We start from the raw sequence: 27,638 nt of genomic DNA, 5'->3' as shown, positions 1-27,638 counted from the left end.
ATTATCTTAAGGATTTACTGAGTTTGAACAAATAAGAAGGAAAAACATAAACTGACTGAAGGATAATGCAGGTGTTGATGAGAGAAAAAGATAATTGGGGTTATTGAGAAATACCTTTACAAGGGCGTCTCTGTTATCTTCTGTCTGAACCTTGCTAAAAGGGCTGTTCACACTTTCCCCCCGTAGCATCATGCTCTTCTTCGTGAGGCATCTTTGCAGTTGTTCCTCATCAACCTGTTAAGAAAAAGTCAATATCCTGAAGATTTTGAAGACCTGCATCTCTCAGAAGCAGCATCTACCCCGTAGAATGACGATATAATATAACTTGACTATTGTGAGATGTTTATTTCTTTTTTGAAACTGTTTAAATGGGTGCCATGATTATTTCAGACTTTTCTCTCCAATCAAAATAATATATTTTACATAACTTTACAAGGTAAGGATAACAAAGTCTGCTTGCTTTTGGGTGATTGTTCTCAGGGGCAAGGGCAAATTTGGGGGGGGGGGGGTGCACCAGGCACATGCCCTCTCTAAACCCATCCCCTTCCATCAAAAGCAATTGTTTTTCACATGTAATGAGGTGTATATAACTGAAGATGCGCCTCAGAATGTGGGAAAGGAAACTGTCTCGTGCAATCACTTTTTCGAACAATTTCCACTCTCAAGAATAAATATATAATAAAGTAGGTAAGCCTACTATATATTGCATAACGTTTCAAAAATTTTAAACGTAAAATCTGCAATGATTACGTTTAAGAAAATGCTTGAAGTGTTTAATTATGTTTCTGTTTTTGAAGTGTACAAATACATTGTGCCAACTAGAGGGGGAGCACTCGGTAGAGTGCAAAACCTCCGCCGCCAATACTGCTGGGTCACTTAAGTGAACCTGATATCCTATTCATTGTAAGTCAAAACGGATTAGACTCTACTGAAACACGATTGAATAAACTAAACTAGATTGACGTGCATGTAGAAATGCCAAAAAAATAAAATCTAAATTTTTTTGAAAAAAAAGGTGCAAAATTTCTTTTTGTTTTCTCTAACAAATTTTTTGGGGGGTTGGAAATCACTTAAAACATGTATAAATTCGAAAAAAAAATTCAAATATTTTTTCAAAATGGCCACCATAGCGGCCATATTGGACTTTGGCCCAAGTCCAAAATCTAATGGCATGATCCTTGGACCATACCTAATCCCCCGCACCAAGTTTCGTCGAAATCCGTTCAGGAGTTTTTCCGTAATACTGTTCACAAACAAACAAACAAGCAGTCAAAGACTGGTACTTCTGAAATCGTCAACTTGACCTCTGACCTTGTCTAATAAAAGCTGTCTCTCGAGAAGGTAGCGACGCAAACCAGAAGTTTCTTCGATGATTCTGTACCAAACCATCAAAAATCGAATGTTTTGGATGTTTGACCTCACTGTGACCTTGACCTTTGACCGATTGTGACCAAAATCTAATCAGCGCTAGCCACCACCCTCCTGAATCACGTGATCTAATTTGACATTGGGAGCTTCTTCCGTTCTCGAGTTATCATTTTTTTGATGTTTGACCTCACTGTGACCTTGACCTTTGACCGACTTTGACCAAAATCTAATCAGCACTAGCCATCACCCTCCTGAATCAGATGGTGTAATTTGACATTGGTAACTTCTTCCGTTCTCGAGTTATCTGTACCAAACCATCAAAAATCGAATATTTGACCTCATTGTGACCGTGACCTTTGACCGATTTTGACCAAAATCTAATCAGCACTAGCCATCACCCTCCTGAATCAAGTGGTGTAATTTGACATTGGTAGCTTCTTCCGTTCTCGAGTTATCGCGCCTACAAACAAACAAACAAACATACAAACAAACAAACAAACAGAAACGGAAGTCATCAATATACTTACGAAATCTTTCGATTTCGTAAGTAACAAACAAACAAACAGGGGTGAAAACAGTAACCTCCTATCTTCGATGGCGGAAGTTAACAATCAAGGTCTGTTAGTTTCTAAACGTTGTTGAAAAAGATGGATGTCAATTAGGTATTTTCAGTGTAGTTTCTGTGATTGTCATTTTCATTTCCCGATACAACAACAACCATGTAGTTCTTCAAAAAGGGCGAAAATTCAAAACAGTATTTACAGGTGGTTTTTTTTCAAAAAAGACGGAATTAAAGGACCATGATGCAGAAAAAGGTCATAAATAGTTAAATTGCTACAATTTTATTTTGTAACTTCGCGAACTGGTAGAGCCTTGTCAGTGTGTTAGAATTTAGTAATGATGGTTAGGAGTATAGTTGTGTTGTTGGTAATATCATCTGTTGTTGGTTTGGTCCTTTTTTTGTGAGCATCGTGAGCAAACCCCAAGAAAAAATGTTACCCTCGCCCTGCTCAGCAAAATTATATATTTCAATGCAATGTCAATTTTTGCGCCCCCTCCCCCCACCACCCAACCTAAAATCCTGGATATCTTAGAGATATCTCACCTACGGGCCCTTCATGGTGTAATGCGAATTTCCACAGCCGTAACAATATTAACAGTAATTATTATTATTATTTTGGTTAATATTTTGTGCATAGTCGTAAAAGCAAGTGTCTATATTTAGCAATAATTAAAAAGAGAAATCGACTGTGGTTTTGTTTAAAATTGCTGTTAATGAAAATATAAATGTCTCAGAGGTACAAACAGCTGGATGGGGTTTAACTTCATCATTTTCATATGGTTATTGTATTGCACATTTGCTATTATTGATATTTGTCATTGAGTGAACACATATTTGAGTGAGATTCAATTACGATTGTGAGATGCTGTTTGGTTGCATCAATATTTTCCTGCAGGACACAGGGAACTTTGGGGTACAACTTAACCGCTAATGTTGTGCTGCAAAGTCATCAGTGAATTTGAAATTTTCATTGGGCACCAGACTAATGGCCCGTTCTTTCACGAAGGCACACCTGTGGATCGTGAATAGTCACAAGCGTATGTTGGCAAAGTTGTTGGTAAAATATAATTTTCATGTTCATATATAAAACAACAATTACAATGAACAAAAAGGATAGTGAAAGGAAAGATTACCAACACAATGACTGAAGAAATGTACAATAATGATGATAATACTCCAGTAAAAATAACAATAACAAGAAAGATGTCATGCATAGCACTCTAATTGCAAAAGCCAAGTAAAAATTAGTTGCTATGGAAACAGCAATTTGGTAATTTCGAAAATGATTGATTATTATGCATAACAAATATGGCTGATACATTTTCTAACTGCAGCTGAATAGGTGTTTTACAAGTTTCAGATGGACTTGACCTTGACTTTTGACTAATTTTGACCAATTTAATGTTACAAATATATACTACACATGTATACAAATAAGCTGTGTAAGTTTCAATTTGATATCTTCAAAACCTTTTGATAAAATCACAAAAAGTCCCATTTATTTATAATGGGGTGAAATTGTTTTCATGAAAACCGTTGACACGTCAAAATGGCAAAATTGGTCGTTCTGATTTCTAGTGAACCAATTGAATGATCCGATATGCAAATATTGTTCAAATTTCAAATCAAAAGAATGAAAATTGACGATTTTAGGAATTTGACATTGAGGTTCAAATTGTTGATCTTGACTGCTTGACAAAATGGCTGACTGGAAGTGATTGACCAACCACTGATTTTAAAGCACTAGTCGAGTAGAATGTAGCAAAGCAAACCAGATCTCAACGATGACTATGCCAAGTTATCTCAAAAATGTCAAGAAACATGACTTGCTGTGACCTTGTCATTTGACCTTTTGACCTCAAAAAACAATAGGCTTCTAGCTTTTGAATAACTACTGGTTGGTTATGTTTTGTGAAGACCGGTGTAGAATTGCAACCTGCAGTGGACAGACAGACAAACTTACGCAGGAAATGAATTATTACTTGCGAATTTTCAATTTTGCAAGTAATAATAATAATGGCATGGTTGTGTTAACAATTATAAGTAATAACAATACTTTGGGGTGAAAGTGTGGTTATTAATATAATGATCAATAAGGTGCATCATTGTAACAAATGATGTAATTACCTCCAGGATCTTACAGGTCCAAGACACGTGAGACGTAGAGACAATCTCGCAGCAGTCTAGGTTTCTGTTAACTATACCTGGGAGCAAAGGCAAAAATAAAATACTTTTTTAAAATCTAGGATCTAACAAAATGTCTGATGTTGGAATTAATTCTCCACCTTTGTGAGAAAACTTGAATGGACTTGACATTTCAAATGATCGAGATGAACACAAACAATATGTGAGGCATTGAAAAAGTTCTACAAATATGATATTCATAGGTAGCCCAAGGCACACCAACATGTATTTATTCATCAATATATACTATTGTATAATCTATTCGAATAAATGTCAATGTGTGTTTGTGTGTGTATGTGTATGTGTATGTGTATGTGTATGTGTATGTGTATGTGTATGTGTATGTGTATGTGTATGTGTATGTGTATGTGTATGTGTATGTGTATGTGTATGTGTATGTGTGTGTGTGTGTGTGTGTGTGTGTGTGTGTGTGTGTGTTTATATGTGTGTATCCTCCATAACTCTAAAACCATGATACCTAGCAACCTGAAACTTTGCAAGCATACTAAGTAAACTCCACGGAAGTCCATGACTGAAAATTGGGTGTTTGGGTTGATTAAAACACCCCTTTTGAAGATAATTAACGACCTTATTTAATTATATCCTTTATTAGGCGCCATCCTCGGCAACCGCACTCCATAGGGTCTGAAGCCGTTTCATGGGTAACCTCACTGAGGTCTGAAGCCACCATGTTTTTTGGTCTGCTCAACCATGCCTTGACTTGGAACATGTCACCACGATTTCTTCACGATAAAGTTTTTTTTCCCACTTTCCTCACTCATATTATCGAATACATGTTCATCATAGCTACAAATCGTTGGGTATATTGAAATGCTTATAAACTCCCAGAGACGCCAGCGTCCGTGGATTTATTTCATTTCCGCACATGCAATAATTCTAAGAATCTCTTAAACAAAGCAGAATTACAAAATTTAAGCTCCAGAATAGAACTTAGAAACAGTTTTGACTCCTAAAAAAAGTGTTCATTTGTCCAATTCAGACATATTTGACATTTCAGGCATCTCCAGGAGGTGTATGTTTAACATGACGGTTCAGGGATTGATAATCGCGTGCCAAGCGAGCCTTTTCTTATCAACCGTTTCATTGGAGTGTTTAAGCCACTTGACGAGTGCTCTACAATATTCACACTCACTGAATACTGTATGTCGATTGACTTGAACAAAGTTCAGGGATCACTCGCATGCGTTGTTTCCCATGTGTTCTTCTGTGGTGCAACAGGTGGTGGCTGGTTCGATGAAAATGTGAAATTTTATTTTCCATGAAGTTTTCCATTTTTGTTCTTCCATTATACAACCCGTCACTTTGGCATAGATGAATACAGATAAAAATTAAACTGTTCGTTTTTTTTTTTTTTACAGTTTCTTCAACCATTTTGTGGATTGCTTGGTTAAGCCTCTTGGCGCGCATTCTTCAAGTTTCAATGGTGATACCACGGTTCTATAGCAGAGGTATGAAGACCAAATTAATTATTTGATCGCAATGAGAAAAAATGTTTTCAGTTATGAAATAGTGAATCACCACATCATGACAGGAGAGCCGAGAGGTACGCATGTTTGATCTGTGTAGCCTGGATTAAAATCTGGACCCAGCAATAAACTGTCATCCCGATGTTTCACAGGCAGGGTGATTCATTAATCTGTGTGTGTCATCTCTCGGCACAAACACATAAACTTGGAGTCACATCTGCCAGAATCCTTCACCCCTCTCCCTCGCTCCCTCACTCCTCTCCCTCCCTCACCCTCCACCTTCCTCACCCCTCCCCCCTCTCCCACTCTGCCTCCCTCACCCCTATGCCACCCATCTCTCGCCCTCCCAACCCTACCTCCCTTCTCCCACCCCTCTCCCTCTCTGTCTCTGTCTCTCTCTGACTCCTCCACTCTCCCCCTTTCCTCTTCCCTTTCTCTTTCTCTTTCTCTCTCTCTCTCTCTCTCTCTCTCTCTCTCTCTCTCTCTCTCTCTCTCTCTCTCTCTCTCTCTCTCTCTCTCTCTCTCTCTCTCTCTCTCTCTCTTTTCCATCCTTCCCCATCTGTTGAGAGGACTAGCATGTATGAATCAGATTCGGAGTGAGCCAACCGGTGGGGTGCAAAGGTCACTGCATGTACGAGCATGCGAGCATGCATGCAGGCAGACCTTTGCCAGGAACACGGCGTGGGTTTTTAATGCATGCGTGTGTGTGTGTGTGTGTGTGTGTGCGTGCGTGCGTGCGTGCGTGCGTGCGTGCGTGCGTGTGTGTGTGTGTGTGTCGTTGATTGGTATCTACATATATATGCGGTTTCAGAATGTGGAATGGAGTTCTTCCTGGGTGGGCTCAAAGTATCCACCTTCATTACGGTTAGGGTTCACGATTCATGGACCAAGCTGTGATGTTTTCTGTTGTCAAAGTTTTGTGCCAAGGGCTCTCTTCAGGATCGTTGGTGAGCCCGGACAGCTTCCAAATGTAGTTAGTTTGTAATAATATTCCCAGGGATGGTTTTTAATATCACTGTGAGGTTCTTTGTTATCATTCCTGTAGCTCCAACTATCATTGGTACAACTTTAGTATTTTTCAGTTTCCAGGATCTTTTCACTTCATTTTTGAGGTCTTGGTATTTGATCATTTTCTTGATTTCTGCATCATTTATTCCAACATCACTGGAATTAACACCTCAATCAGCAATGCCTTCTTCTCTTTTTTGTACCTAAGTGTGATACCTGGTCGAAATACTTTGTTTTTGATGTTCATGCTCGATGGAATCATTAGGTCATACATGAGCGGTAGGTATTTCCATGTTTTCAGTGATTAATTTTGGTTCATGTTCTCACGAATTTTCTGGAACTGGGACATCAAAGTTTTTGCAGATGTGCCAGCAGCTTACATTATAAACCCTGTTGTGTCGTTTTGTGTATAGCTGTTCTGACTTGAGTTTTTTTATTTGTGTTCGTTCATGAAGCATAACATCCTTCTCTTTGCTAACCCCAGCTCCACCCCTCACTTTCTATCTTTTTTTCCCCTCCTCCTCCTTCCGTCTCTGTCTGTCTGTCTGTCTGTCTATCTCTGTCTGTCTCTGTCTGTCTCTTACCCTCTTCTCGCTCCGCTCCCTCCCGCAGTGTTTTGCAACGTTTGGTGAGGCATCGCTCTACCCCCCACCCCCTCCTCACTCTTCCCCTCCCCCTTCCTAGCTTCCCTTCATTCCTCCGTCCTCTCCTCTCCCCTCCTTATCCTCCCCCCCATGCTCCCCATCTGTCTTCTCCCTTCCCTCCATCTTCTCCCTTCCCTCTGTCCTCTCCTCCTCCCTTCCCTCTTTCTCTCCCCTACCCTCCCTTCCCTACATCCTGTCCCCCTCCCTCTCCCCTCCCTTCCCTCTGTCCTCTCTGCCTTCCCTCCCCTTTTTCTCTCCCCTCCCTCCCTCCTCTTTCTCTCCCCTCCCTCCTCTTTCTCTCCACTCCCTCCCTCCTCTCTTTTCCTCTCTCTTCCTCCCCTCCTTCCTCCCCTCCTTCCTCCCCTTCCCAATACCCCCATCAGCGAAGAGACGGGTTGTATTTGCTTGTTAGTAAGAAATTATATTTCTCCTACAAATGATACATACCTATGAGTAAAAGTAACCATCACTTTATTGACAGGTTTAATCAAAACACTGCATATTGTACTTCACAAACATTCTGCTTTCTTCACTCTGTCATTTGCCTGAGGTCATCTTCCATCTGCTTGGAAGTCAGTTACATCACCTTCATCAACCATCCTTGCTGCTTATATATGGTGTGTGGAAAAAAATCATTTCTGCTTCGCTGTGAAGCTCAGTATTGGATGCTTTGGTTTTGAACCTTGACTTAAAATGAGTGAAATGATACATTTTGAAAATTTCGAATCATTCACACTCAGATTTCAACATCACCGTAATGCATATTAACAAATTGTATAAAATTTATTGATATAAGAAGATGATTTGTAATAACGGATAACACCGGGTGGCACAATATGATAGACATTTACATACAGAGAATTGGGGGGTCTTCCCCCCACCCTGAACCACCTCCCCCAGAAGCCACCCTGATAGAAACTATACTTGGGGCAACATGCAAAATTTGGTTGCATTAAGTTCCATAGTTTATTTTTGAAGCATATATAAACAAACAAACAAACACGAATTGAGCTTCACATATTAGATGTAATGAAAAATACAAAACCATTGCAGTATATTGGAGTAATTGCTAGTAATTATTTTTTAGAATTTTGATTGATCGTCATATATAATGGTTTAAAAGAATTATGCAGAATTAAAATTGGCTGTGTGGATGGTTTGTTTAATCATTGCGTTTGCTTTAGTTCATGAAAGTAAACGGTTGTCTCCCCCTCCTTACCCTCAAATTCGATGTTGCCAAGGTGCAGGATTGCTGCAAGAAGCTTGCAGATGTCAGAATGCTCTCCATCAGTGAAATTTAGAATCTTCATTGCTGATCGGATATTTGCATATTCCTTCACATCGTTACGTCCTTCACATGATGTGCAGGAACCCTGGATTCACATACATTGCAATTAATTAATTGTAATAATAATCAACATATATATATATATATATATATATATATATATATATATATATGTATATATATATATATATATATATATATATATATATATATATATATATATATATATGTATGTCATGTGCTTTCTTGGGGTCTCTGAAAACCACAAATATATATATATATATATATATATATATATATATATATATATATATATATATATATATATAGTGGCGGTTTTCAGAGACCCCAGGGAAGCACATGACAACACATAAGGGAGCCAAAGTTGAGTTTGATCCGTATTTTATGGTGTATCTAAATTACCTCTCCCCACGTATCAGTGGAAAATCCATGAGAACAGACTGAACCTGCGAGGACGAATGAGCTGGTGAATATGGTGCAGCGGAGGACTGGCGAACGGACTGACCAGCAGAGATTTCCTGGACACACTGGCCACGACACACTGATTTACGCTATTTGTCTCTTGCTTTCCCTAAATCGAATTTGTTCCCTTTGAATGCACAGAGCATCAACAAAAAGCCCTCATCCTTTTTAGTACTGGCTTCCTGACTCACATTTCACACTTTCCTCTAAACACTACACTCTTTTACCATTTGTGCCCCTCCTTACACCTTGTATTACATTATCTACCCTCCTTTTCTTTCTCCTCCTCGCCTCTCCTTTGGTGGGACCAAGGTAAGGCCGCTGGCTTGTGTTGGGTGAGCGAGAGGCTAACCCTATGCCTCAAACATTTCTCTCCTTCTCTCTGTACCTCTTCCTTACCTTGTTTCCCCGGAATGACTGAGGTTCCTGTGTTGTAGACCTGTGACAAAATGACGGACAAGGACTGGACTTCTGCGCTAGGATTAAGAACTTTCCTCTGTGACACTGCTTGTAAATACGTGCTGTTGTTGAACTTTATAAATCGTTTCCAAAACTGCCTGATGATCTTCTTCTATTGGTTAGAACATAGTGGGCAAATAGAGGCAGGGAGTTCAGCCCCATCATTTTGTTGTGGTTAGCCAATAGCCATAGCCAACATTCCACTTTTGGAAAATAAATAAATAAATAAAGGACCAATGATGCATGACACTGAGAGAACACGAGACATTGATTTTTGGTGAGTCAAAATTGTGGATTGTGGATTGAATTGTGGATTTTACCACACTTGTGATAAGGGGAATTAGGGAATAACCCTGGGGAATTGTGGATTTAACAATATCAATAAAAACATTAAAAACAACATCAATAACATTAACAAAACTTGATGACTTGTGTTTCCAAGCACCATTTATAGTTTGTTTCTAGCATGTATAGGTCAAAAGTTGTAAAACTTCAAAGTTGCACAAGGACTTTATGGACACAATGTATGGTGATGTTTGACTTCTCTCACAGCACTTAATTCCATATTACCACGTCCTTGTTAGGTTGGCCGGGCAGGGCGGGGAGGGAACAGTTCTGCCCCAAGTCTTTCTGGAACACACAAGCCAAGGCTGTTGTTCGATTGAAAGTGGAAGGGATTTGTAATTTGTTCAGAGTGCGGGCAATAACACGCCTACTCTTCACAAATGACACCATGGAATCGTCACAATTCACCTTTGTCCCCAGTGCTAACAGACGGGTCCTCTCGTTTAACGTGTGGTGCACGTAATGATGCATCACCAGGCATGGGAAACACCAGAGTGACGGTAATTATAGCTGGGTCAAGATTTGAACCAAGGATAGGGCACACACCTCAAAACTATCCTCCCTACCCAGCGATTATACTTCTCTGCTTGCCTCTCTATTCAGTCTCAGCCACTGATGATGCCATTAACAAGAAGCACAATCTTTTGAGAGGTGTTTCTCTTTCACAAGGGTTGTACTAATTAAGTAAAGCTACAGGTGGAACTGCTTCTCTTGAAGATAACATTGACCTCTTCACGCTGTGATGCTGAAAGAAAGAAACAGAAATGCCTTTGGGAGTTGAAAATAAGTGGAATTTTTAACTGCCTCATTTCACATCACCTTGGTGTTGGCAGGAAAAATACATTCAACGTAAATACTGACTCATTCAGAACCTAAAAAAGGGAAATCTGGAAACTGAAAGAAGTTACATCTAAATCATGAAGAGCAATTCTGCTGCCCTATAAATGTTCTGGCGATTTCCCTGCATCTTACCAATGTAAGGTAATTGTATTCTGAAGGCATTCCGAGTCCCAGTCTTTCCTTTTGCTCAGCAGGAAGGCCCAGAAGCATGCAGTAAAACATGTGATAATTCCTTTCATCTGCAGACTGGGGTGTGGCATTGTAAAGTCAAATAGTATTGTTATCACGACTTCAACTGTCCCTCACATTTGTGACTATCAATAGTAAACCATACTGTGTCCACATATTTCAATCATTCAGAAATATTGGCACACCAAAGGCACTTAATATAAAATCCAATTTCCTCAAATGTGGTCTTTCTCAAATCCCACTGGGCTGATGTGCAGCTGAAATTTATCAACAATTAAATGATTGCGTTCAAATTGGAGATTTAACTAATTTCGGTCCAACAATCTTAGGTACGGGTATATGTGAGTTCCCGAAGGTGTATGGGATCATTTTTTAAATGAAGAAAATAAAAATAATCATAATCATCACGTTGGGTTGATTGGTCTAAAATTGTCATTTTTTACTTCAATGTGGTGTATTATTTCTTATAATGTACTTTACAAACAGACAAACAGACAGAATGGTGAAAACATAACCTCCTTCCACCTTAGGTGGTGGAGGTAACAATCAGAATCACTACAATTTAACACAGGTGGAGGCCAATCAAGTTAGTGTGTGATTTTGAAGGTGATTGTTTACACCTGAGCTAATTTACAATTGCTATTGTAAGGGAGGGGGGTGGACACACTGATCCAACCAAGATATTCCAGTTTTGTATTTTTAATTAATTTCCTGAAATTTGTCGAATTTCGTTTTCACTTGGAAGTTGTGGGTTAGGATGTGTAATTAAAGGTGGAAAAAGTCTGCTTTGAAGCAATTTAATTAAAGGTTATACGACAACAAAGGTGAGAATTTTTGAAAGGGGGTAAAGACTTTCTATAGACACTGTAATTGTTTCTGACTGCAACTACTTTTCCTTAAATGACCCCCAACGAATCCCCCTGCTTTGGCATATCATCCAGGAGGTAAGTTTGGCTCAAATCATTCATGAACTGGTTGTTTCAGGCTTGACATTCAAATGTATGTGATTTGGGAAAGAATTTGGAATTTGTTCAGGGCACCAGCAATAACTCACCTACTCGTCTTGTGATCTTTAACAATCACCAAAAAATTGCTAGCAGATGGAACACCCGCCTTATGGTCCATCCATGTGATGGCGTACTTTGGGATGCAATGCCCTGCCTATGAAGCACAATCCAACAGTGTATAGTTGGGTCAAGAATGAAAGCCAGACAAGACACCTCAAAGTACACTACCTGTGCACACCGTTCTGTCAAATCAGGAAGTTATTGTTTATCGAACAATTATTGAACACTTCCTTGCTGCAGTGATTGAATGATTCGTAACAGTTGTATTAAAAACCAGGCAGAAAGAAAACTTAAGTTAATGAGAAACAATATTTATTGAAAGAAAGCTCTAAATTTTGATCAAAATACGAATGGGCAATGTTCCTATGACGTACACAAGGTGGAGGGGAAGAGGGTAAGTCAATGAAAAAACAAATGAAGGGAAAGGAGGATAATGAAGAAAATAAAAAAGGAGAATAAAGGTATCGAAGGGGATTGCTGAAATAAACATCCGCAATTCCTGCTTGCCTGTTCTCCGATATAATAACAATGTTTTTGATCAATAAATGACAATTTTAGTCTTACAAGGGACCAACTAATGTCAGTATATGGTTTTACCAAGTTATAAGAATAAATCCGTACCTGTCTGCAAACTCGAGATTTTTCGAGTAGATACTGCTCGATACGAGCACCTTCAATTGCACCCCGCTTGGTGTAGTGAATCTCAATGTATTTCCCAAAGCGGCTGGAGTTGTCATTCTTGATTGTCTTGGCATTCCCAAATGCTGTAGGGACAGGGTAGAGAATGAAAGACTGGGAATGACAACTGGAACATCAGAACCTTTGTGCTTTGATCATTATAGGCTTGCTCCTGATATCCCCTGCATCATATGGTTTTTTAAGGGTAAGAGAACGTTTTTCTGTTTGAACTAGCAGACGTATTCAAGAAAAACTCTCAGAATTGGGTGTTTTTAAAGGCAAAGTAGTAGCAGCACATAGTTCATTATGAATAGTGGAGATGGGAGGATAGCTTAGAGATATGTGCACTCACTTTTGAGCTGTGTAGTCTAGGTTCAAAACTCAACCCAGGTATAAAATGTCACCCTTGTGGTTTGTGTGCAGGGTGATCAATCGATGGTTGTGTTGTTCAATTGAGGGAATCCATGATTTTAGGTTGGGGGTGGGGGGGTGTGAAAAAATTTACATTTCACTGAAAAATATAATTTCACCGAGCAGAATGAGGGAGCATTTTCTGTGGATGTTTCTTTTTGTCTTAAACTCTAACTAAAGACGATTGTAAACATAGACAAAGAACGCTCTAATCCATTTGAAAAGAAATACTAAAATGAAAAAAGTTTTACTCAAAAGTCAACATTTATTATCTTGCCAAAACGAAGTTTTGCAAGATATGTAAGTCAGCTTGTATGTTTTTTTTTGTTTGTTTGTTTGTTTGTCTGTAATCACGTATAAAAAATTCTGCAGAGGACAGTTATCATCGGAAATTTTTGTAACTTCGCATATCAGAGGCCTATAGAGGTCCCTTTCAGTGCACAAAATTTTGAAGGTCAAGGTCAAAGGTCAAGGTCACTTTGTGGCAAATCAGGGGAGTCGACGAAAACCTTATTTTTTTTAGTAATTTTGATCGGATCGTCTTCAAACTTCATGGGAATATAGTTCATGGTCTGGCGCTCAGCTGATTAATTTTTGGAGGCGATTGGCCTTTACCTTCATGGTTAGTGCCTGAGGTCAAACATATTTGACCCCAAGGTCAAATTTTCAAGTTTTAGGAACCATATCGTGTAGTACCTCAAATTGAACACCTCGATGAATGCTTTCTAGATATGTCAAGCTTGAGACATTATGACGTCATTTGGTGACGTTATGAGGCAAACGCATATTTTTCATGGTTACTCTGTAGAACGATTCTCATCAGAATCTCTCGTAGGCAGATATTCCTCAAGGAGTCGCTCCTGGTGGGTAGCAGCTCTGTTCACCTCCGTGTGACCTTAAAGAAGTCACACGTGGTCACCTTTTGGCAAGATACAGGTCACCCTGCGGGTGACTGTTTTTATTTATTTTAATTATTGTCTCTTCGTGAAAATATCCAATTGAATGAAAACCGGACATTGGATATACAGTGTAGGCATATTTGTCATGAAAAAAAGGATTCGTGTATTTTTTTTGTTAAAAGCAAAAACTCACTTTATTTTGTGAGATGATACTATAAACATGAAAAAAAATTAGGGTGGCATTTTTTCTGAGCATTCTCACTGCTGAAATCCAATATGGCCACCACCGTAGCAAAACGCCCTAAATTTGACACTAAAATTAACTTAATGTGGTTTAAATATATTTTTTTCAGCATGAACTGCTTGGAACCACTCTCAACAAGACCCGAACCATTTTGTTTTGCTATCACCGCAAAATCTTCCGGGAAAACTGTCTCACCGTATAATAGGATAATGCATAGAGGATTTTCTGGGAAAGGCTTGGATGTGGTGGAGCTTAATTAATTAATCTTTAGATCATGCCATAATCACTGTGAATGAGTTTGTCTTGGAACTTGTATATAGAAGTGACTATAATAACAATAACTTCCACCTGACTACTAATCATTTTATTTTGCACAATTTGAGACAGAGGCTGCCTTTTTATTTCAACATGGCGGCCGGAAAATTGACGTTCGAATCCAGTCATCGGCAGCAGTGTGTTCGCTTTATGTTAAGGTTCCACTTGTCCATTTTATGGTGTACTAACGTATTATTTTCTTCTTTTGCAGGCTGCACGTACCCACAGCAACCATAACCCATGATAACATAGCTTAGAGACCTTGGATTAACCAAAATGGCAGAGTCTTCATCCAACAAGAAGTCAAAAATGGTGGATTTTGAACTATGCTTTATTTGTCAGTTGAGCAGCAAGCAAACAAATTATACAAACTATGTGCTTCGTCCTTCTTTGCCTTCAGTAGAGAAAGTAATGACAACAACTGATGTTCGATGTTCATCTGGGGAAACAGAATTCTCTGCATTAAAGAATCGCATAAAATGTTTGTCTGCCCATGAACTGTTACAGAATGGTGTTTCATACCACAAGACATGTTATAAGGATCTCACAAATTACACATGCATTGAACGAGCCAAGACCAGATATGAGAAAGGACAAGCGACAGGCAGCGTCAGTGATGTAAAACAGAAGACAATAGGATGACCGCCAAAATCTGATGCTGCATCTACAAGTGGTTCCACATCACAGCGATTTACCAGGCTTTCGACAAGGAAATGTGTGTCATTTGTCAGGAAGACAAAGCAGACAAATTGCACGACGTCTCAACTGAAAACATGGGAGCTCAGCTCAAAGCCATTGGTCAACAAACAGACAGAAAACCTTTGAAAGTCAGACTGAGCAATGTTGTAGGCTCACCTGATCTTCTTACAGCAGTTGCTGAGGACATGAAGTATCACCTTCTGTGCTTAGGCCATGCAAAACGAGACACAGAAAAAGCTAACAGACCTCCAAAACAGCATGTTCATTTTGCACAGTTAGTCTCTGACCTGGAGATGCTCGACATTGTGGAAACTGAAATGAATGACACATCTAACAGTTCAGCTTTGAATATGAACGACATTGAACAATCATATGTTGGTTTGCTAGAAGCCAATGGTTTCCCTTTACCCGACAATCAGTTATACAAACCATACTTAAAGCAACTGACTTTGGACAACATCGCTGATGTGCACTTCACCAGCCTCGACAAAACCAAACCTGAGCAAGTACTTTCTACAAAAGCCAAGGAAACCCTGTTATCTGGTGCGTTGGCCACCGATACAAAAGACCTAAGAGAAGATGTGAAAGTCCTTCTGAAAGCAGCTAAAATACTGAGAAGAGACATTGCAAGCACAACCCCGTGGAAATTCGAAGGAACATCTGATAATTATGAACCACCTGCTTTGCTTCAACTCTTCTGCAAGCATGCTATCCAAGGTTTACATCAGGTTAAAACAATCAGCAGGGCCAAATCTATGAAGGTGAAGGAAGGTGCAGCTGTTGCATCAACAATATCCCATGTACGGAAGTTTGTGGATGCTGGGTTTTCAGCTGCAACAACAAAACTGTCCAACCAGGGTTAAATGAAGACTGTGAAGATTGAGGTGTTACTTTCTATGACATTCACAAAATAATAATTCACTTGATATCCATTGTTAAAACTATTAAATGAAAGCCAGGTATTTAATCAGTATGACTTTTTGCATCTTCCTGTTTAAACGATTTAAGAGATTGAACACTGTATTGAACAGTAATTCAAGTATTTACTTTTATTTAGATCTGTTTGTTGGTTTGTTAATTATGTATTATTTGTGAAAAATACATGTCTTTAAATAGGTAGATACTTGGTTTGTAATTACAAAATCCTGTTGGCTTGGTAATGCATGCAAAGGGAGAAGGTATAGCTTACATTGCGGGCGTGCTGTGGCCATTTTGGAATTTGGCATGTAGATCATACATATAACATAAATTTTATGATTCCATTAGATTCCTGGTCTCAGAAAACATATATTTAGACACTTCATTTGTAATTGTATCACATGTATTCGCGAAGATATCGCATTATTAGTGTTCGGCGGCCATTTTGGACGCCATCTTGGATTTCATACCCTAAGAATGCTCAGAAAAAATGCTACCCTAATTTTTTTAAAGCTTATGATACCTTCTTACAAAATCAAGTGAGTTTTTGCTTTTAACAAAAAAATACATGAAATTGCAAATATGCCTAAACTAATAATGAAACAAATGACGTCATGATGAAACCAAATCAATATCTCTGACATATTGAAAAAATGTTTGACATGGAAGTGACCCTCCATCAGTATTAGGGTTTTTCCATCAGGTGAACATTTTCCTTCATCATCTCGACTTTGTGAATCACTCATCACAAACTTTCTCATCCAGCACGTTTGATGCCTATTTGATAGCATGGAGAATTTCCCACGGTCAAAAAGCATGTTCTGGAGTCTTCAAAACACAAACTGAGTGTCAAATTCAAACAGAATGATTGGGACTGGATTATCTGATATTTGGGATACCATTCTACTTCTTAGTTTATGAATGGTTCGGAGAAAAGAAGCATCTCCAATGACAAATGATTCCGGTAATTCGTTAATCATCAGGTATCCACCGTGGGAACAAACTGAATGGTACAAACCAGTTCCATGTTTAACGCTGTGTTCAGCATCAGCTGTGGTCTGAGGAATATCAGGTGATCCCACATTCCGAAACCACATCTTTGGTGATATACACATTATAATACATACGAAAAAAACGATCGATTTGACGGAAGGAGAGAGGTTGAGGGTGGTGCACGCTGAGAACACCCTCCTCCCACACCCTTGAACCCACCCCTGGTTAAGCCAGAGGACCCATCTGCTAGCACTGGTTGTTAGTCGACATAAAATATCCCACAGTGTCTTCCGCAAAAAGGATGTGAGTTATTGCCAGTATCCTGGCCATATTCCAAATTATTGTTCTACCTAACCTACAAGGAACACTGCATCAGCAGCACAGCTGCACCACCATCAATGGTGGAAACCAGCAAACACTTACTGCACATGAATGAATTATGAATAACAAGCGATCCTTTTACTCACATTGATGGTACACTTTGAAATACAAATTATTATGGGAGAGTAGGCCCAAAATGGTCATTTATCATTAGTTCCACTCGCAAGTTGTCCGTGCCCACACGGGATTCTAAACGGGGCAGGGATGGGGGTAGAAAAATGCAAATGGCTTCTTCTGTCATCGAGCCAGCAAGCTTGGAGCAACAATTTGCATTTATTGCCACATCTGCTGCAATTTAAACGCTCTAATGGTGGCGAGGTGCTCCATTTGAAACTGTTTGTTCAATATATGTAGCTTTGTGCTGCCAAGGATCCGTAATAAAAATTTGTATTGGTGTCAAAACTAGTGACCAAATTGCTTATTCACAGTAGGGTGATTGGTTCCATTTAAGACAGCACGGTGCTTTTCTCTCTGCTTGACACAAGCAACCCCCCCCCCCCCCTCATTCCTCGATAATCCTAAACTTGGCAGTTACCACCTGCCCCATTATATGTTTGCCATTATATATCCCAGCATTAAACCTTCGCAGCACTGTTAAGTTATGCTGTATTATTTCTGTCGCAATGTGTAATTACCTCCACCCACCACTAGTACTGCAGCACAGCAAACCAATTGTTCAAATATGCATAAAAGCACCAAAATTGGTACACATGTAGAATAATGTATTCCGAACAATTCTAGATATGGAGCCACCCGAGATTTTGCCTTGGTCAGCTTTGGCTGTGTGTGTGTGTATATATATATATATATATATATATATATATATATATATATATATATATATATATATATATATATATATATATATATTTGCAGATATCATAGCATGATATCTCAAAAGGTTGTGGACGGATTCGGACGAAACTTGGTGGACAGGTTTGGTATTTGACAAGGATGAATGGTTTCAATTTTGGTTAATAAACCAAATCCAGATCCGGGCAGAAGTATACACTCTACCAAGTGACCTTCTAGTTTGTTGTTGCATTGCTGTCAGTTTTTAATTCAAAAGATCACTGGATAAATTTTATAATGATGTTGTCATTGATGGCAGCAGATACCACTGCAAATTTCAAACCACTATGGAAAAATAATTGAGCTCCAAAACATCCTTTGATTTATGGAACACGCATGTAGAGTTTTGAATATGTGGGCATTATCAGGGGTGAAGCCTATGATTGGGGAGTTAAACACTAAATTATTTGCAAAAAACATTTTGTTAATCATCCAATATGATTTGATATGTTTGTGATACATTTACCTTCGAGTATGGGGTTGGCTTCAAGGATTTGCTGCTCAAGCCAGGAATGCTGGGAGCTGACAGAGGCCAAGAACTGCAGGATTAACTTGGTGCTCTCAGTTTTTCCTGCACCTGACTCTCCACTGCACACAATACACAACTCAAATGTACAATTACTGCCTTTTACCTCAAATACTATCAGGACCACCCTCATCATTACTATGATTTGTACCTTTTGATCTCTGCAAGTGTTGAGGTATTGCAACATCTATACTCTGATCATTATGTTTCATCTGATTAGCTAATGAAGAAAAGTTGTTCCAAGCATGGTGAGAAAAGCACACTGATCGTCCCTTTTTGGTTCGATCATAAACCTGATGTTGGACAAATAACAGCAATCATGCTCATGCCAATGATGGGCCAAATAATCTTCTTACTCCCTTAAGATAGAGCTCACAGGATGGCCTAGAGCAGGCCTAGAACAGTGGCCCTCGGCCCAAAAAGGTTGGAGACCCCTGGCCTAGAGGTACACACACTTGCCCCCTAATCTGTCCAGCCTTGGTTTACATCCCGATCCAGCTATAAACTGGCATTCCGGTGTTTCACAGGAAGAGTGATTCATCAATGTGTGTGCCGTCCCTTTGATGGATGTTAAATGGGTCTGCCAGCATTTATTTGTGGACATTAAAGATTCCACAGTGTCCTTTGCGAAGAGGAGGCAAGCTGTTGCCGGCACCATGGCCAAATTACAAATTTCTGCCCAACCCAGCAGAAGACATTGCAACAGCGGCACAGCTGTGCCTTCAGCCAATGATGCTACCCTGCAGCCTTGTGCTGCAAATGAATGAAGACGAAGACTCCCTTATGATCATTCAATGTGTTTGCCCAGTTGTTTCCCTGAAAATACTTAGATACATTTGTTTTAAATCATGCTATTTGGCTGTCAACTTAAATAAGTTGTTCCATGATCATAAACTGATAAGACAGATGGACAGACAGACATAAACCGATTGCTTAAACCCACTTTTCACTTCACGTGTGTGGGGTAAAAAGAAAAAGTGGACTGCACCTGATAATACAGCATTGATTGGTGTTGCTCTGCTGGAGGTTGTTAAGTGTGTTGGCTGCCACGGCAAAGATGTGTGCTGGTAACTCTCCCATAAGGCGCCCCAAGTAGTGTTCGATCTCCTCCACCGTGTAGATTGGAAGAACCTGGTACGGGTTAATGGCTACCAGGATTGATCCTGTGTATGTCTACGGAAAATCGAAGTGGGAGAAAGGGTCAGCGTGTGCACAGGCACAAGGACGGAAGGCAAGTTTGCAGAGTATAAAGAAGTTGTCTATTTAAGAATAAGCTAAACATTAATTTCAAAAGTATTTTTTTAATTGCTCATCTGAGCAACGAAAATCAAGTATTGCTCAAATGTTTTTGCTAAGGAGAACGCTGAGTATTTTTTGGATACCAGTGCAATATCCTCACCTGTACCAAAGTTATAGTGGTGGATGAGGGGTGAGGACACTGAAAGGATACCGTTCAGGTTGTGGGTTCAAATCCTCAACTAAAGGCTGCAGTTTTAAGGATCTGGTTTCTAAGCTTCTGTAAACTGATAGATTCAGGAAAATAGAGTGATACTGTATGTCAGTAAGAAAAACCCAGCAGTATCATGAATGAACATCAACGATGGGCTAATAGGTCTCCACTCTATGTGTGTGTCAGTCCTCACTTTATGCCAGGACTCCTGCCTTTGGACTACTTTAGATGGGTTCATGTGAATGTGATGTGAAAAAGTAAGCAGACAAACATCATCCACTTCCTCCTAAACGTAACTTGGGTGACATTTTTGGAGTAGATGACTTATTGAAAACCGAAAGTTGTCCTTTTTGCAACTGTCCACAAAATAAGTCCTTGTAATGGACTGAAGACATGTTACTGATCTGGGAATTGCTAGCTAGACCGAAGTAGACCTAACATGGTGCTAAAGTGAAACAACTCACCATTTGGCAACTTGCTCAACTTGCTCTGATACACTGTGCAATCCAAAGCTGTGATAGATGAAGCACAAACACTAACCTTGTCAGGGTATTTCGAATAACCATATTGGCAATATTGTTGCAGAGCTCTTGGAATTAATCTTTTAAAGAGCAATTCTCACTGGAGTTGACATATTTATTGTTTCAATCTGAATCTCTGGCTCATGATGCTGGGATCACAGGTTGAGTTGCACATTGCCTGCTATGCTAATAGGTGGCAACGGGATATCTTTATGGAAATGTACCCTGATGACTCCTAACGTCCTCCGAATTGTCCGACATTATATTTTTGTATCGCCTTATTATGAGCTTTAGACCCATATTTATTAATAAAAGGCAACCTTCTTCTGCAGCTCTCAATACCTGGAATAAAATTGATGTTTCAGAAGAACTGACACCAGTCCGATGGACTGTAGGGCCTTATCCTGTTATTTATTTTTCCACACTTGCCTCATGTGGGAATTTATTCCGGTTTGTTCAATTACAGGTATATAGATGATATTGATCTCTAACATACACATGCCGTTTTTTTCATCACACACACACACACACACACACACACACACACACACACACACACACACACACACACACACACACACACACACACACAAGTCTGCAGAGTAGGCACATAAGACGACAGCCATTATAAACCTTGCAAAGTTCGTGTGAGAAACTCCTGAGGCTATAATGAGGACTCAATAGCTCAGTGGCCTGTCACAGTATTCACGATAAGATCCCTGCATCTTAGTTCTGGGTTGAGTCAGAATTTTTTTCAGACTAGCCTTATGCAGAAATTTATTCCAGTTTATTCAAATATAACTCATATATATATACAGTACTTTGCAAAAGTTTGGGTTATTCCAATAATATTCATAGTTTCCGATTATTAATCAAATTATTAGTGATAACAATCATATATGTTTATTATTTTAAATTAACAGCTTTAATAAATGTGCATGAAACAAACTGCTAAAGTAAATAAGAAGAACAGTGTCAATTTATGGTATCAGTAAATACTGTGTCTGCCCTTTGCCTTCTTGAGTGTAATCACTCTATTACCCATGTTTTCTGTATATGACTAAAGCACTCTTACAGGAACATTGTACCAAATAACCTTAAGTACATTCCACATTTCTATCAGGTAAGTTGGGTTGCTTGTGTTTTTCTCAATTTCCAGGTAATCACATATGGCCTCAATGGGACTCATGTCCGGACTCCAGGGTGGCCATTCTAACACTTGGAGCACAACAGCTCTAACTTTGTTCTCCAGATACTGTTTTGGATCATTATTTTGTTGGAAAAGGAATCCTATTCTGAATAATTGATTTGCACTAGGAACTGCATGGTGCTGCAGTATCTGCTTGCGCTTATTTTTTGTGATAGCATCCCATTGGTTTTAACAAGTTTTCTGACACCATAAGCTATGATACAACCACAGTCAGTCACAGAGCCTCCCCCATCTTTCACAGCAGGCTGCAAAGATTGCATGTTGTAATGTTTTCTAGGTCTTTGGCATCCGAACTTCGATCCAAAAAGTTCAAACTTTGATTAATCAGATTAGAGTACCCGATTCCATTATTCAGTTGCCCAATCTTGATGTTGGCTTGGAAATTCCAGTCTTTCACCTCATTCTGTGGTCTCAGTATTGGGTTCTTTGCTGCAACTCTTCCATGGAGACTTGCTGCAACCAGCCCGCTGTGCACAGTGCTGGATGAGATATTAATGTTGTTCAGACCTGCTCTCATTTCATTTGTCAGCTGCTGTCATTTGTTGATTTTCTTTTATTGTGTAAGCTGAGCAACTTAAAGTGTTTCTCTTGGCTTGGGGAGGTTATTTGAGCAAATGCGATTTGGGCAAAAAAAAAACAGAAGGCAAATGCAATCGGGTGTATATGTAGGCCAAAAAGTCCGGAGCATGACATGTGCCGACCATAGCATCGCCTGTTTTTTTTGCTGTGCAATGGTGGGAACAATCGTCTAGGTGGCAGACAGACGTTTGTTCTATGCAGATTATGCGGTTTTACCATGTGAGACATAATCTGCAGCTGATGCTGACCATCACAGCCAGAGGGCCCTAATAGCATTTAAATGACGACGATAGCCCTCATTGGTTAGATATTGTTATGGTTGTGGGGTATATGGAGGAATTTCATAGCAAAGGTAGGATTGTACAGGGTAGCATGGTCCATGGATGAGCAGGAGACATCTCGATGTCATTTAAGTAGGGAAACCTGTCAGCTTAAGTTTTGTGTCACCGCATGGGGGGTGGTGCTGTGTTAATTAGGCAGGGTTTAAGGCTAATTTCTCCCAGTATGCGATTGCCCCTTGTGACCTTTTCCTACGTTGCTGCATTGACAAAACCAGATTTTAAAAGAACCACCCTTTCAACAACAACAACAGGACTGAACATTTTGGAGAAAGCAAGAAACCCCGCCTTCTTGGCTTTGGGCCAACAGGCCATGCCCCGAGGCTTATGATTGGTCAGTGTGATGTGAGAGAGGAGCGGGGTTGGCAGGTTTGTTCGTGAGAAAAAGCTACACGGCAGTTGGTGAGCATTGGTGTTGAATACCGCCACACGAATACCTCATGCACGTTTCCTGCCTCGAGAGCGGCCTGGCGCCATTTTTGGTGCTGTTTTCCATGCAGGACGACGTCGTTCGTTCCCCCAAGCTCCTAAAAGATCATCTCTGGACACCCAGCTAAGTGCCAGAGTAAAGGAAGGGATTTTCTCTTATTTTATCTTTCCCCTTGTCTGTTTTTGTAACTGTTTGTGGAGATGTCTCAAAATTAGGCTTTAGTTTACCTCGCGTTTCATTACCTCATGCTTTGATTTATTTTTATTCCATTACGCTGTCATTTATTTCAAATATAAATATATGATACATGATCATTAAACCCTTATTTATTAAATTTGCTTGCGTCTGTCTATTCGCCGTGGGTTCGAGTATAAACCCTCGTGCTTCTGTCCTGGTAAACGCCTCTGGTGCATGCCTTTTCCGCCCTCCCGTCCCACGCACGCTATAATCTCCAAGGATCATGTGATTGACACCAAGGTAGAACCGTTCGGCTGTCCGTCCAGGTTGGTGTTACCGCCCTTCCACAACAATTGGTTCGGGGCAATTCACTTAACCCCTGGACACGACAATATTGATATGGTGTGCCGTCCTGATGATGACAATTAAGATTGAAATTCGGATCGGCGGCTGTGTTTGATATTTAACCAATGATGACCTCAAATCTCTCTTTTTGACATGAGTGGACGGAGTGAAGGCGTCGCGGTTGAAGGCGTCACGATTGTCGGCACATGTACGGGACTCAAGTCACGTCCGTTTGACATCGGGTGGGAGTGTTTCATCTCGCTCATCACTTTGGCACATATATATATATATATATATATATATATATATATATATATATATATATATATATATATATATATATATATATATATATATATATATATATATATATATATATATATTGTAGGAATAAATGCCTTGAGGGGCTGGTGTAAAAAAAATTCTGATTCAACACAGGACTCAAACCCAAGGATCTTATCACTTATGCAGCAACAGCCCACTTAGCTATTGAGTCTTCAAAAATATCCTCAGAAATTTCTCACACAAGCTTTATAATGGCCAATGCCGTGTGTGTGTGTGTGTGTGTGTGTGTGTGTGTGTGTGTGTGTGTGTGTGTGTGTGTGTGTGTGTGTGTGTGTGTGTGTGTGTGTTTTCTTTCTCAGCTCCAATTGATGATCAAACCAAATTGATGATCGGAAATCAAGCCATTGGAGAAGAGGAAGGATTTAATGTCTGAAGCGATGATGGATTCCATAACCTTGCTGATGATTGGGAGAAGGCTGATTGGTCTGTAGTTGCAGGGATCTGTTTTTGCACCTTTTTTATACAGGGCAGTAATGTTTGCTGATTTCCAAGCAGATGGCAGATGACCTTGAGGAAATGAGAGGGTGAATAGAACAGAGAGAGGGTGAGCAAGAGCAGAAGAGCAGGTTTTTAGGACATGTGGGCTGATGTCGTCTGGACCGGTTACAGAATCTGAGTCGAAGTTTGACAGCAAGCTCTCCACCTTGTCAGGAGAAAAGGACACCGAGTCCAGGGACAGTTGGGTGCGACTGGGTAAGGTGGGTAGAGAAAGTGATGGGTTTCGGACACAAGATTTTGACACACCGAGTTTAGACATTCAGCCTTTTCATGTGCGGTTTCAGCAGTGCGGCCATTTGAGGTAAGGAAGAGGATGGAGGAACATACACCAGAAACATTTGATTTGATGCCACCAGGATTTGGAGGAGAGAGAGGGAGAGAGGTTTGAGAGTTCAGACTTGAGATTAGAAAGAGTTTGTTTTCTGGCTCTCCTGAGGGTAGATACACACTTGTTCTGAGCTTTATGGAAGGAACTGAGATTACCCTCAGTTGGGTTTGCTTTCCATGAGGCAAAGGCAAGTTGTTTCAGGACAACTGCCTCGCCACAACCTTCAGTGAACCAAGGGCGGGATGAAGGGTAGGACAACTGAAGACGAGAGGGGATAAATCTGTGCATGAGGGAGGGAGAGCAAGTTTCTTTGAAATAATTCCCAGGACGAGTTGATGTTGGAGAAAGTAGCAATGGGTGACCAGTCTGTAAGTTTGAGGGCTGCTTGGAGACCCTGCCAGTCAACCTTAGTGAAATGCCAGACTCGACGGCGGTGAGGTGGTTCTCCGATAATAGCCAGAGAGATGTCCACTGACAAGCACGTGGTCAGAAGAACCGATTGGAGCAAAGGAAGAACAACAGATATTGTCAGGAAAATTTGTCAAAATCAGATCCAGAAGAGATGGAGTACCATTGGTTGAGATCCGGGTCGGGAAGTTGACCGATTGAGTCAGTCCCAATGAGTCGCAGAAAGCTTTTGCTGAGGTGCCATGACAGGTGAGAGAGGTACCCACACCTAGCCAACTGGCATGATGACAATTGAAGTCACCACATATGAGGAAGAGAGAGTTTGGATGAGAGGATAGAAGTTGGTCCATGTTTTCAGATAGTGAGGTGTAGATGGAGTCATCACTGTTTGGTGGATGGTACAGTACACATATAAACATGAGGTGGGAGTGGAGGGAAGCCGTCGCCAGGGGTATTCCTTGGGGTGTGGGGGAGTGAGGGATAGAGTCTAAGATGAAGAGAGCAACTCCTACACCAGGATGAGGCTCAGGTCTGTCAAACCGGATGAGGGAGTAACCAGGGAGAGATACGAGAGAGAGTCAGAGACGTTTTGAGGGTGGAAAGTTTCTGTCAGGCAGATTATGTCTGGTTTGTCAGCGGAAACCTGTATAGAAAGATGTCAGGTTTAAGCAAAGGCCCCGCATATTTGAGGTCCACACTGTTAATGACGAGGGAGGGGAGGAGGCTTTGGGTGCAGGGGAGGGGAGGGGGAGGGTAGGACAAGGGAGGAGGGGGGGTAAGTAGAGGGACAGAAGTAGAGTAGAGTTGTAAGTAGAGTTGTGTAAGTAGAGTTGTTGAAAGAGTGTGGGGGATTGCAGAAGAGCTAGGGGAGGGGGCCGGATGAGGAGGAGAAAAGGCTCTGTGGTGCTGGGTTGGGGTACAGTGGGGAGTAATAAGAGAGGGGCAGAAGGCAGTTAATGATTTGAGGAAGTGAAGTAATGAGATGGACGTAAGAGGGCAGGGGAAGGAGGCAGCTTTGTAGATGTGAGGGTGGGCAACTTTGAGAAGGGTGAGTGTGGGGGGGGGTGAATGGAGGGAGAAGGGTGAGTGGGGAGTTTTTGAGAAAGGTGAGAGGGAGGCTTGGAGAGGGGAGAGTGTGATGGTTGCTTTGAGAGGGAGGGGTGAGAGGGGTAAATTGTCACTGAAGTTGGAAAAAAATGACGATTGATGGACAGCGAACCATAATGAAAATTGGGAAAAGGTAGGGAAGAAAATGAGATGAGAGAATTATGTACATTATTTATATATGTAAAAGGCCCTGATTATCATTTTTTATTATTTATTATAGAAATTTATTATCACCAAAAATAATTATGCTCTGAAATACAATAAGTTAAAGTCCCCTTTCATTTATGGTTTAAATGCATAAGGAAATCTCATTCTCACATAGATGAGGTGAGCACGATATCTGAGGAGCAGGTTGTGTACGATTCCGGCCTCATGGAGATCTCCAAGTTGGATCATATCCTCCACTCCAGCCACTGAAGTGTTGTGCATGGACCGCACACAGTGCAACTCGTCCTTCCTAAGCCAATGCTCCTGGAAATAACAAATTGCAAGCACCATGTTGAACAGTTCAGCTCGTAAACTATTATTCTGAAACTTTCACCAACCGGAAAGTTTAACTTATTTGGATCATCAAGGAAAAGTCATGTGTTCTTTCAACAGTTGATTTAGTGACATTAAAATGATGGTTCAGGTTGACTTAAACCCACTTGGCCTTCATCATCCTGCAGGAGAACCCTTGTGGTTTCTGCGATCTTGACCTCTGCACCAATGGGCACGTAGAACTCCTGACCCGATTGATGATCCAGCCACACGTGTTCTCCCTGTTCACAAGCACGATGGTTCTCGGCATTCAAATTCCATCATAACTTTTCTTTTCGAGTGATCTGAATAAATTATTCCATTATCATTTGCTGTGAGGATGGCTCAGTTGTTTTAACTGGTATCTATCTCGTGTAGAACAAGTATCATATATGTATATATATACTCACCTTCTGAAGAACAACCATAGTTTAGGCTGCTTTGTCAGAAGCCTTTCTTGAATGAGTCTATGGAAGTTCCCAATTATTTCACTTCCAGGAGATCTGAAGAAAAATAAAACACTTTCAAACCAAATAAGTTTTC

General features: G+C 40.3%; 1 protein-coding gene across 4 annotated transcripts in view; it reads right to left on the bottom strand.

Annotated features, from left to right (window-relative positions):
• LOC147013127 (unconventional myosin-VIIa-like) overlaps positions 1-27,638 on the bottom strand; it is a 123,445-nt gene that overhangs the window by 95,630 nt on the left and 177 nt on the right. For 3 of the 4 annotated variants that reach the window (XM_085854720.1, XM_085854723.1, XM_085854722.1), the window contains exons 2-11: positions 27,506-27,598; positions 27,224-27,337; positions 26,895-27,047; positions 19,829-20,013; positions 18,781-18,902; positions 12,546-12,688; positions 10,801-10,914; positions 8,473-8,626; positions 4,058-4,134; positions 115-234 (exon numbers count right to left, since the gene is read on the bottom strand). In XM_085854720.1, the coding sequence (XP_085710846.1) occupies positions 115-234; positions 4,058-4,134; positions 8,473-8,626; positions 10,801-10,914; positions 12,546-12,688; positions 18,781-18,902; positions 19,829-20,013; positions 26,895-27,047; positions 27,224-27,337; positions 27,506-27,523 (1,200 nt within the window). In that variant the 5' untranslated portion in view covers positions 27,524-27,598. Of the gene's footprint in view, positions 1-114; positions 235-4,057; positions 4,135-8,472; positions 8,627-10,800; positions 10,915-12,545; positions 12,689-15,326; positions 15,891-18,780; positions 18,903-19,828; positions 20,014-26,894; positions 27,048-27,223; positions 27,338-27,505; positions 27,599-27,638 lie in introns of those variants that run through there. The other variant, XM_085854724.1, reaches the window with a different exon arrangement.

This window comes from Eptatretus burgeri, chromosome 14 (assembly GCF_056783735.1).
Source record: "Eptatretus burgeri isolate ZD-2024b chromosome 14, Ebu_testis_v1, whole genome shotgun sequence".
NCBI lineage: Eukaryota > Metazoa > Chordata > Myxini > Myxiniformes > Myxinidae > Eptatretus > Eptatretus burgeri.
Note: the sequence above shows the minus strand (reverse complement) of the source record. Positions and strands in the feature narration are given on the sequence as shown.